Source organism: Coffea eugenioides, unplaced genomic scaffold (genome assembly GCF_003713205.1).
Source record: "Coffea eugenioides isolate CCC68of unplaced genomic scaffold, Ceug_1.0 ScVebR1_23;HRSCAF=104, whole genome shotgun sequence".
Taxonomy (NCBI): domain Eukaryota; kingdom Viridiplantae; phylum Streptophyta; class Magnoliopsida; order Gentianales; family Rubiaceae; genus Coffea; species Coffea eugenioides.
This window is the reverse complement of record NW_020862884.1, coordinates 72,777-85,660: the sequence shown is the minus strand read 5'-3', so window position 1 is coordinate 85,660 and position 12,884 is coordinate 72,777. Positions and strand designations below refer to the sequence as shown.

The 12,884-nt window shown below is 43.9% G+C and overlaps 1 protein-coding gene across 1 annotated transcript; it reads right to left on the bottom strand.

Annotated features, from left to right (window-relative positions):
• Positions 1–581: 581 nt before the first annotated feature.
• LOC113756542 lies at positions 582–1,664 on the bottom strand. The gene has a single exon (XM_027300180.1). The coding sequence runs from the start codon at positions 1,662–1,664 to the stop codon at positions 582–584; it is 1,083 nt and encodes a 360-aa protein (XP_027155981.1).
• Between the last annotated feature and the right edge of the window lie 11,220 nt (positions 1,665–12,884).

The window sequence follows — 12,884 nt, the reverse complement described above, 5'->3', positions numbered from 1 at the left end:
ATTTCTCCTTCTCTTAGTTGCCATAATCTTTTCAGTAAGCCATGTTTCAGCTTCTAAACAATTTAAAAATGAAACTGATCGTCTTGCTCTGCTTGAATTCAAGAAGCAGGTATACGATGACCCGCTTGGAGTGCTGAACTCCTGGAACCATTCACAGCACCATTGCCAGTGGGAAGGAATCACATGTAGTACTCGACATCAGAGGGTTATAGCCTTGACTCTAAGGCATAAGCACTTTTCCGGAATTATATCTCCTCATGTCGGAAATATAAGCTTCATGAGGCTCATCCATCTTGAGGAGAATCAATTCCATGGTGAGATTCCCCAAGAATTTGGTCGCCTCTTCAGGCTAAGAGTCTTGAACCTGTCAAATAATGCGGGAAAATTCTAAAATGGTGATGGAAAAAATAAGTTATTCTACAAGGGGGGCAATTTTTGAGTTTGGTTCTAGCATTAGGGTCTTCGCATTTGTGAGCGAACCATGCTAATCAGAAAAGTTTGCTCTCGCATACTGTTCTTGATCAGGTCCTCCGAAAGACCCATCTGATCAGGAAATGCTGAGTATGCAGTCCACCGGGGACTTAGTTGTTGCTATCCAATTCTTGAACTTCTTGGACAATTGGTGCCTGCTCTTGGTTTGTGAGTGCAAAGAGGGGTTGTTCCAGGAAGGAGAATGCGGCATTCTGCTTAGTCCAGTTGAGAAGCTCCTGCTTGTCTGGTGCACTTAAATAGTCGTGATACGAAGAATTGGCACCAGGATTGCAGAGCACAATTGTCGGAGTTCCCCCTTTGATTTTCCTGGGTTTGGCATATTTGCAATTGGACGACCAATCTCGTTGTGCACCCAGGAATTCTTTCCAGTGCTTGAGAAATTGAGGGCTTACGTCATCTATGACGTTGTACCACGCATCATCAGAGTGATGGCCCAGATCAATATGGCCTGCATAGTAGTTGTGGGCTCTAGGATTGAGACTTCTAGCCCAACATGTTTTACCAGTTCGACTTGGGCCTTCTATTATTATGGACATGGGCCTGTGTGGTCTGTTATCAGGCCCAATAATATTTTGAGTGGCCCACTGGATCAGGAACGAAGGAACGTGTGCAAACTGTTGGAAACGAGCCACGTATGGTTCTTGTGGCTTCTGGAATATTCTATCCAGATTGCTGGACAATTTGTCGTAATGTATAATGAACGATCGAGGATCGCCCTTCTTGATAATACTGAGGGCCATTCCCTTATCTTGCCCGGCAAGCGCAGCGGCATATACATCATCTATTTTGTCAGATGACAAACTGCTCCGGCCATCTGGCCGGAACTTCCCCCATTCGACAAAATCACCGTATTTGGAGATGTAATCCCTAACTGCTGATGAACTCCTCACGCCTTGAACATTTGGATGGAACATCGAATTCGAACTGGGACATTTGATATCGAAGAACCTCGCAGATTGAGTTCGAAATTTACCTTCGAATTGAAGCAGACAGTGTAGATGGGGAGAACCATCTTGGTGGGTTTCTTGAGCAACCCGTACATAAATAGGGGAAATAAGGAACTGGATGTTCCTAATTGCATCTAATGCTTGTTGTTTGGGAAGAACATACCTGGGATAGGTGAGAAATATGTTCTTCGCGTTTATGAAGAAGGAAGAAGGTGCTCTCGGCATCTTGAAGCTCTACCCAAATGACATCACTCAGCGAAAAGTATCCCTATAATTGGGTAGAATGGGTTGGGTTATATAGGGGTCTTCCCGAGCGTCTTATAATATTACAAAGACGCTCGGGTTGGACACGTGGACGGTGGGTAGGGGGGCCACGTCAGCCCCCAGGAGTAAATTGGACGGTTGAGATCAGCTCAACCCAATGGCATTTTGGTAATAAGGACGCTCAACCCAATTGCATTTCTGTCTTTTTCACAAAAGACAGCCGGATGGCCCCACGTGTCCCCCCACGTTTTGACAGGAACGTGGTCCGCTGTACTCTTGCCACGTGGCCGAAGGCCACTGGCCGCTCGGGTACGGATGTACCCCACACAGAAGGGAGGCACTGTTGGAGTTCGAATTTAAAATGGAAATTCGGAATTGAATTTCGAATTTTGCCGCCCCGGTCGAATTTGGGATTCGGACCACTCCCGCTGGGGTCGTGATGGACGACACGTGTCCCCTTCCGTGTGGGCCCCACACACGACACGTGGCATAGGGAGAGGATGATAAATACGGAGCATTCCTTACCGGGCACGCCCATTCAGTGAGATTGCTCGATACGGTGAGTTTCGAATGCCATAAAAAATGGCAAACATGAGGGACATGGCAGGATTCTACAGGGTCGTGAGGGACTGCGGCATGGAGCACGTGGTGCTCCTGGGCATGTACTTCTCGCTTCGGATGGGGAGCCTGCGATTCATCCGCGAACTGGACCTGCTGTTCAGTGCCGTCGAGGAGCTCAGGGGAACCCTGTCGGATTCGGACGAAGTGTCCGATGATACAAGCTCCACCGGGAGCAGCTGAGGAGGATGGATTGAATAAGGCCCTGACCTGGTGAAACCCCTTCCATTGGTGGACGAAGTGGGACCCACATGCACAGGGAGATACGTAGAAGGGAACGTAGAATACTGGATGGCATACTCGTATGCGTACGTATGTAATTGGTAGGGATTCAATGCAGCAGTGACACGTGTAATAGATAGGCAGGAAGGAAATAAAATGCTTCAGTTCATTTCATCCTTGAACAATATGCGTACAAATTCGAAATCTGCTTCAGTGCAGTTGATCCAGACACGTGGCAGGGACCTGCACGCTAATTCTAGATTAATCGGACTAATGACGCCTAAATTAGACAGGTAGCTCGTAACGAGAGCCCTGACCCTATTATTAATCCTGATGGGATCCACTGCCTTCAAGGACCAGTGAGTCCTGATGAGGAGGCGTGCCCACATCTTGTCGATTCGGAGCCTCTTGCGGAGGTTGTAATTTGCCCGAATTGACACCGACCAAGTTGTCGGACTTGCCTGGAACGTGGTGAAGTGAAGGGGATCCTTCTGGAACTCCCAGGAGTAGCTGCCGTGCCGCATCAAGGCTGAGAACGTGGTGTCCCTCGTCGCATCCATGGCTGTAGAGGATGCAGCAGCCACACGCGAACTTAACCCTGGTGGTTCGCCTCTTCTTCCTCTTGGACAGGTGGTGCCTGATCTTGATATCCGGGGGAGTATACGTGCTATTCGACGAAGGAGAATGCCGCATTCTGCTAAATGGGGCTGAATCATCACACTGGGCAAGTGTGCATTTAAATAGCAATTGAAGTGAGAATTGCTGAATACGCTTCTGAGAGTTATATATTTTCTTCATTGATGATCACTATGGTTGGGCCTAGTGTTGTTATGTGTTGGGCCTGGTGCGAGGCCCAATGAGACTTTAAACGGCCCACTGGATCAAGAAGTTGAGAACATTTTCGATTAAATTGAGTTGGGCCTGGGGAGAGGCCCACTGGCACTTTAAAAGGCCCACTGGATCAAGAAATTGAGAGCAAATTATCCAAATGTTTGGATATTATTTGTTGGGCCTGGGGAGAGGCCCACTGAGAATTAAGCGGCCCAATGGATCGAAGAGCCGTTGGATTCAACAGCTCAGCTGGACCGCAGTTGGGCCATTATTGATTGGGCCTGGGGAGAGGCCCAATTACACTTTAAAGGACCCATCTGATCAAGAAATGTTGGGCCACTTACACGGATGGCCCACGCTGTGATTCATTTATCTTCCCCGGCAAGCGCAGCGGCACACAGACAACTTGACTTGTCATTTGAGAACCTTCTCGAACCTCAAGGTTCGAATGATTTAGAAGTGATAGAGTTGTGTTATATACAACATCACATCGATTAGAATCGATGCTCCATGACAGAGGGAATGAAGAAGGTGAACTACCTTCGAAGTACAATTCTTGCATCATATGGACAAATTAACTTGATATCTGGAAGATCTTGGTATTTTCATTGAATATTGCCCTTACATCTTGGTTTTGACCAAGATGAGATAATTGGGAGGTAATGGGTTTTGTGTTTTCTGATGAGAAACAATGGACTGATCGAAGGGAAGACGATGATAAATAGTTACCAGCTCTACCCAATGACGTCACCTTCTGAAAACTCTCTCTCATATTGGGTAGACTGGGTTGAGTACACGTGGCATGTTTTTGGCTTCCGAGCGTCTATATAATATTACAAAGACGCTCGGGTTGGACACGTGGACGGTGGGTAGGGGGGCCACGTCAGCCCCCAGGAGTAAATTGGACGGTTGAGATCAGCTCAACCCAATGGCATTTTGGTAATAAGGACGCTCAACCCAATTGCATTTCTGTCTTTTTCACAAAAGACAGCCGGATGGCACCACGTGTCCCCCCACGTTCTGACAGGAACGTGGTCCGCTGTACTCCCTTGCCACGTGGCCGAAGGCCACTGGCCGCTCGGGTACGGATGTACCCCACACATTGGGGAGGCACTGTTGGAGTTCGAATTTAAAATTGAAATTCGGAATTGAATTTCAATTTTGCCGCCCCGGTCGAATTTGGGATTCGGACCACTCCCGCTGGGGTCGGGATGGACGACACGTGTCCTGGGCCCCACACACGACACGTGGCATAGGGAGATGATGATAAATACTGAGCATTCCTTGCCGGGCACGCCCATTCAGTGAGATTGCTCGATACGGTGCGTTTCGAATGCCATAAAAAATGGCAAACATGAGGGACATGGCAGGATTCTACAGGGTCGTGAGGGACTGCGGCATGGAGCACGTGGTGCTCCTGGGCATGTACTTCTCGCTTCGGATGGGGAGCCTGCGATTCATCCGCGAACTGGACCTGCTGTTCAGTGCCGTCGAGGAGCTCAGGGGAACCCTGTCGGATTCGGACGAAGTGTCCGATGATACAAGCTCCACCGGGAGCAGCTGAGGAGGATGGATTGAATAAGGCCCTGACCTGGTGAAACCCCTTCCATTGGTGGACGAAGTGGGACCCACATGCACAGGGAGATACGTAGAAGGGAACGTAGAATACTGGATGGCATACTCGTATGCGTACGTATGTAATTGGTAGGGATTCAATGCAGCAGTGACACGTGTAATAGATAGGCAGGAAGGAAATAAAATGCTTCAGTTCATTTCATCCTTGAACAATATGCGTACAAATTCGAAATCTGCTTCAGTGCAGTTGATCCAGACACGTGGCAGGGACCTGCACGCTAATTCTAGATTAATCGGACTAATGACGCCTAAATTAGACAGGTGGCTCGTAACGAGAGCCCTGACCCTATTATTAATCCTGATGGGATCCACTGCCTTCAAGAACCAGGGAGTCCTGATGAGGAGGCGTGCCCACATCTTGTCGATTCGGAGCCTCTTGCGGAGATTGTAATTTGCCCGAATTGACACCGACCAAGTTGTCGGACTTGCCTGGAACGTGGTGAAGTGAAGGGGATCCTTCTGGAACTCCCAGGAGTAACTGTCGTGCCGCATCAAGGCTGAGAACGTGGTGTCCCTCGTCGCATCCATGGCTGTAGAGGATGCAGCAGCCACACGCGAACTTAACCCTGGTGGTTCGCCTCTTCTTCCTCTTGGACAGGTGGTGCCTGATCTTGATATCCGGGGGAGTATACGTGCTATTCGACGAAGGAGAATGCCGCATTCTGCTAAATGGGACTGAATCATCACACTGGGCAAGTGTGCATTTAAATAGCAATTGAGGTGAGAATTGCTGAATACGCTTCTGAGAGTTATATATTTTCTTCATTGATGATCACTATGGTTGGGCCTAGTGTTGTTATGTGTTGGGCCTGGTGCGAGGCCCAATTAGACTTTAAACGGCCCACTGGATCAAGAAGTTGAGAACATTTTCGATTAAATTGACTTGGGCCTGGGAAGAGGCCCACTGGCACTTTAAGAGGCCCACTGGATCAAGAAGTTGAGAACATTTTCGATTAAATTGACTTGGGCCTGGGGATAGGCCCACTGAGAATTAAGCGGCCCAATGGATCGAAGAGCCGTTGGATTCAACAGCTCAGCTGGACCGCAATTGGGCCATTATTCATTGGGCCTGATAGAGGCCCAATTACACTTTAAAGGACCCATCTGATCAAGAAATGTTGGGCCACTTACACGGATGGCCCACGCTGTGATAGCCCTAATTTTATTCATTTATCTTTCCCGGCAAGCGCAGCGGCACACAGACAACTTGACTTGTCATTTGAGAACCTTCTCGAAGCTCAAGGTTCGAATGATTTAGAAGTGATAGAGTTGTGTTGTGTACAATATCACATCGATTCGAATCGATGCTCCATGACAGAGGGAATGAAGAAGGTGAACTACCTTCGAAGTACAATTCTTGCATCATGTGGACAAATTAACTTGATATCTGGAAGATATTGGTATTTCCATTGAATATTGCCCTTACATCTTGGTTTTGACCAAGATGAGATAATTGGGAGGTAATGGGTTTTGTGTTTTCTGGTGAGAAACAATGGACTGGTCGAAGGGAAGACGATGATAAACAGTTACCAGCTCTACCCAATGACGTCACATTCTCAAAACTCTCCCTCATATTGGGTAGACTTGGTTGAGCAGGATGATAAATGCGCACTAGTGGGACTGACCCACGGCTAGTGGCGATGCAAACGAAATGCAAACTAGTGGGACTGATCCACGGCTAGTGGCGATACAAAATAAATGCGCACTAGTGGGACTGACCCACGACTAGTGGCGATGCAAAATAAAGTGCGCGCTAATGGGACTGACCCACGGCTAGTGGCGATGCAAAATAAAATGCGCACTAGTAGGACTGGCCCACGGCTAGTGGCGATGCAAACGAAGAACCCTGTCGGATTCAGACGAAGTGTCCGATGATACCAGCTCCACCGGGAGCAGCTGAGGAGGATGGATTGAATAAGGCCCTGACCTGGTGAAACCCCTTCCATTGGTGGATGAAGTGGGACCCACATGCACAGGGAGATACGTAGAAGGGAACGTAGAATACTGGATGGCATACTCGTATGCGTACGTATGTAATTGGTAGGGATTCAATGCAGCAGTGACACGTGTAATAGATAGGCAGGAAGGAAATAAAATGCTTCAGTTCATTTCATCCTTGAACAATATGCGTACAAATTCGAAATCTGCTTCAGTGCAGTTGATCCAGACACGTGGCAGGGACCTGCACGCTAATTCTAGATTAATCGGACTAATGACGCCTAAATTAGACAGGTAGCTCGTAACGAGAGCCCTGACCCTATTATTAATCCTGATGGGATCCACTGCCTTCAAGGACCAGTGAGTCCTGATGAGGAGGCGTGCCCACATCTTGTCGATTCGGAGCCTCTTGCGGAGGTTGTAATTTGCCCGAATTGACACCGACCAAGTTGTCGGACTTGCCTGGAACGTGGTGAAGTGAAGGGGATCCTTCTGGAACTCCCAGGAGTAGCTGCCGTGCCGCATCAAGGCTGAGAACGTGGTGTCCCTCGTCGCATCCATGGCTGTAGAGGATGCAGCAGCCACACGCGAACTTAACCCTGGTGGTTCGCCTCTTCTTCCTCTTGGACAGGTGGTGCCTGATCTTGATATCCGGGGGAGTATACGTGCTATTCGACGAAGGAGAATGCCGCATTCTGCTAAATGGGGCTGAATCATCACACTGGGCAAGTGTGCATTTAAATAGCAATTGAAGTGAGAATTGCTGAATACGCTTCTGAGAGTTATATATTTTCTTCATTGATGATCACTATGGTTGGGCCTAGTGTTGTTATGTGTTGGGCCTGGTGCGAGGCCCAATGAGACTTTAAACGGCCCACTGGATCAAGAAGTTGAGAACATTTTCGATTAAATTGAGTTGGGCCTGGGGAGAGGCCCACTGGCACTTTAAAAGGCCCACTGGATCAAGAAATTGAGAGCAAATTATCCAAATGTTTGGATATTATTTGTTGGGCCTGGGGAGAGGCCCACTGAGAATTAAGCGGCCCAATGGATCGAAGAGCCGTTGGATTCAACAGCTCAGCTGGACCGCAGTTGGGCCATTATTGATTGGGCCTGGGGAGAGGCCCAATTACACTTTAAAGGACCCATCTGATCAAGAAATGTTGGGCCACTTACACGGATGGCCCACGCTGTGATTCATTTATCTTCCCCGGCAAGCGCAGCGGCACACAGACAACTTGACTTGTCATTTGAGAACCTTCTCGAACCTCAAGGTTCGAATGATTTAGAAGTGATAGAGTTGTGTTATATACAACATCACATCGATTAGAATCGATGCTCCATGACAGAGGGAATGAAGAAGGTGAACTACCTTCGAAGTACAATTCTTGCATCATATGGACAAATTAACTTGATATCTGGAAGATCTTGGTATTTTCATTGAATATTGCCCTTACATCTTGGTTTTGACCAAGATGAGATAATTGGGAGGTAATGGGTTTTGTGTTTTCTGATGAGAAACAATGGACTGATCGAAGGGAAGACGATGATAAATAGTTACCAGCTCTACCCAATGACGTCACCTTCTGAAAACTCTCTCTCATATTGGGTAGACTGGGTTGAGTACACGTGGCATGTTTTTGGCTTCCGAGCGTCTATATAATATTACAAAGACGCTCGGGTTGGACACGTGGACGGTGGGTAGGGGGGCCACGTCAGCCCCCAGGAGTAAATTGGACGGTTGAGATCAGCTCAACCCAATGGCATTTTGGTAATAAGGACGCTCAACCCAATTGCATTTCTGTCTTTTTCACAAAAGACAGCCGGATGGCACCACGTGTCCCCCCACGTTCTGACAGGAACGTGGTCCGCTGTACTCCCTTGCCACGTGGCCGAAGGCCACTGGCCGCTCGGGTACGGATGTACCCCACACATTGGGGAGGCACTGTTGGAGTTCGAATTTAAAATTGAAATTCGGAATTGAATTTCAAATTTTGCCGCCCCGGTCGAATTTGGGATTCGGACCACTCCCGCTGGGGTCGGGATGGACCTCGGCAGACGAAATCCCTCACATCTTTGTCGTCGAAAGCTGTCCGCTGAAACCAAGCTGTCTCATTTCTGCCAAGCTGTCTGAAATCCGTGCATCTCCCCCCCTCCCTCCCAATTTGCCATAAGAGGTATGAATTTATGTTTTTTGTTTGTTTGTCAGTTTGTTTGTTGTTTCAACAGGATTTTTGGTTTTGCTGAATTGAGCTGGCTGTTCTGTTTTGGCAATTTATTAATCCTTCTTGTTCTTTCGGTTTGGCTCGCATTAGCTTGCCATGCTTAGTCTGACAATTAGTTTGGAAAAGGGACAAAAAGTTTGGAAAATCGCAGTTTCTGCAATTAGTGCAGAGGAAGAATGATCCGAGGTCGGATCGAAATCAATCCAGACGAATCCGACCCCGGATCCATAAGATACAAGCTCGGATTCAAGTAAACCCGCCCGGATCCGAGGGATCGTCTGTGTTCCTGGTGAGACGGATCCGAGGCTTGTCGGATCCGAGGACTATTGCGAACCGATCCGTGCTCGGATCGGTTCGCAATATGTCTGAAACCGAGGGCTCGGTTTCAGACTTTCCAGATTTCCTCTTCCCTCTTCTCACCGAAACCCTAATTTTCCATTTCATCCATAAAACTTCCAATTTTTCACAATAAAAACCTTCCCTAAGCTCTTGTGAGCATTAAAAAAAGTAATTAGACTTTTAAGGGGAGATTCTATCAATTTTTTTTTTTAAAAAAAGTAATGACAGTGCTATGCAAGATTACCAAATGATAGGATGCATATGAATGAAGTTGTCAGAAAATTACATCTCATTAAGGATGTTTTCCTTGGTGTCAGGGTGCATCAAGAAAATCTTGAAGCTTAATATCTACAGGCATACACAAGAATTTAACACAGCCCGCAAGTTGAAGTCCATTTTTTCTATATTAGGTAAAGAATTTTATTCTTGACCTAGGCTTGCAAGCTAAACTCGTTCTACCAGTCAAAATCTATTTCAGTCCAAACCAAAAAAAAAAAAGGCAAAAGCATGGAAAAAGATGGCTTCTCAAACTAATGCATGAATTCTTGATTTGCAGCTGCTTACTGGTCTGAATCTCCAAGCTGAAGTTGTTAATTGGGTGAGATAATGAAGAAGACACCTTTGGCTTATTATTTGAGAAAAAAAATAAATGGATGATTCAAACATATTCCTATAGTCTTTCTTTATAAGAATTAGATGTTCTGGGAGGCCGTCAATTGGTTCAATTCTGCTTGAACATCTTAATGCTTCCATATTATGCTTGGATAGTATGCAATACATTATACTTACAATGCGTAGTCTTGCTCCCACTTTCTTTGAATTTTGATTTTGCTACTATATGAAATTTCAGTTACTATCAAAACCACATAAGGAGATAAAAGGTGAGGATCAATTGCACAATAAATTCATATGTTCTCTTATTACCATATCCATGTATTGCTCAATTAAGTCATCTTGCCTCTTAAAGCTGTGGATCTTTCCATGGTGGGGTTCATACTTTTATGCCATATCTTGATGATTTTGAACGTAAAATGTTTGTAGGGCCTAGTAAGCAACCTAGGCAATATCGGGTTGAAAGAAAAGTTAAAGAAGGAAGTGAAGAGGAAGGAGAAATGAAAAGAAAAGATAAAATGTTAAATAATTGGACGAACTGCCAAGAAAAAAAAATTAGAAGGGAAAAGGATTTTTGAGTGAATAATTTATCCATGTGCAAGTCGCGTCCTCTGGCTCTGGCAGCCCAACTTAGGGTCAAAATTCTTGAGAAGCACAAATTGGGTAAAGTATCAATTGGGAACATTCTACCATCGTAGTAATAACAGACTCTCCATTAGCAGGGAAAAAGGAAAGCAAAAAAGTGTATAGGGGGCAAAGTGTAATATTTTGACAAAAATTCTCTGTTTTTCAAAAACTAATTTTTCAAATACTATAAAAATTTTTAAAAAGTACTCTAAAAGGTACTCTAAAAAATAATCTAAATTTTTTTTAATGTTTAAAAAATATTCCTAAATATATTTTAAAAACCCTACTACTCTTAAATATTCCAAAATATTTTCTAAAAGTATCCCAAAATATACTCTAAAAACTCCATTACAGTAAAATTTTTCAAAAACACTCCCAAAAATAGTTAATCCAAACGGAGTTTCTGAGGGAATGTTTTTACATAATTAGTTCATGAAGCAAAGTGAAATGACTTATATGAGGTACACTTTGTTGCTTTGATAATATCATTAAGGCTTAATCTTTTTTGCACCTCTAATGTATATATTTACGAGTTTAGATGCGTGTCACGCTATTTCAATTTGAATTTAAATATCAAACTTTGCAAACGTCTGAAAACCTGCTTGTCTATATACCATTAATGATTTGTTCATTAAACAATCCCATTTTCAATTTATTTAAAATAACACCATTATTTTAGCTTTTACTTGTGTTAATTGCACTTTGCACTCTTCGCTCCAACTACCATTTCCATCCTTAAACTACACTTTACTCTTTAAACTGTAAATTTCGTCATGCTTAAATACAATTCTTGACGGAATGCTCAAAATTAATAGAATAATTCCCATATTCCGTTAGCTTATCATTTTAACTAAAATTAACCAGATGTATTGGTACATAAATGTCAATTCAAAAACCCTTAAAACCTCTTAAATATTAAATGTATTTTCTTTTTCTTCCTTTGTTCTTACATTTTTTTCATTTCCTTCTCTACTACTACCCAGAAGGTACCACCATCGCTGCACCATACAATCAACAGTTTAGGCCAAGTCTTACACCGGAATCAATAATATGCATATCTCTGTATATCCATCATTGAAGACCAATATCCACATAATCATCCGCTACAAAACGTATCCAAAGGAAATTAAACTCCTATATCCAAAAAAAAGTCCCAACTAAAAGAATTATTCTCAACCAAAACAACAACGATGGTACAACTAATGATGCAGTCAACGTCAAAATTGATGAAAAAAGGGTGTGATATGAAAAAAAACAATTTTTCTTAACTGCATTTGACTTTTTGAATTCCTCTATTAATTTTTTTATCTAACCAATTTCATGGGTAATCTTTTTCTTTTTCAACAAACGAATTTCATGGATAATCTAGGTTTGAAAATTCCAGCATCGTTAGATCGGTTTCGTGGTTGTCATTTGAAATCCTTAGTACCCTTAAAGTTTAATGGTAGCAACTTTTCATCTTTGCAAGTTGGATGTTAAAAAACTGGTCGATGGTTTGTTTGGATAGAGTGTTATTTGAAATATTATTTGGAATAATTACTGTAGCACTTTTTGTGATGTGATGTATGTGAGATAAAAAGTTAGTTGGAAATATAAAAAGGTGGATTGGGAAATGTGTTTATGATGCAAGCGAAATATTATTTGAAATAATATGTGTATCCATAGCAGTACTAAAGTTTAAAATACCATGGTCATTAAGATCTAAGACAACAGGATGACTACGGAGTTTACTTCTTGTACAAGGAGGCCCATAGTCATTAAGATTTAAGACATCAACATTAAAACAGCAACTATCAACTACGGAATTCACTTCTTGTACAAGCAGGTCTAAACAATGGCCCATAGTCATTAAGATTTAAGACATTGCACAATACATCTTTTTTGACTTGGTAAGAAGACCTTTAAACCGGCATTTCAGATTAATCCCATTGGAAAGCGCATAATTCGCGAAATTCCTTTTCTTTTTTTTTTTTTTTATAAATCGCAACTATCCACTTCGATAAAATTTTACAGAGATGCACTTACTTCGGCTCAACAAAGTATCAATGATAGATTGGCTGAAGACAACTTTTAATTTGATTATAATTTTTTGGTTAATGAAGCGGGAGTGAAAATTAATTAGTCCATAATGCAA

Bases quoted from the DNA above. Each gene is read 5' to 3' on its own strand.
- LOC113756542 (XM_027300180.1), bottom strand. From the start codon at position 1,664: ATGCCGAGAGCACCTTCTTCCTTCTTCATAAACGCGAAGAACATATTT.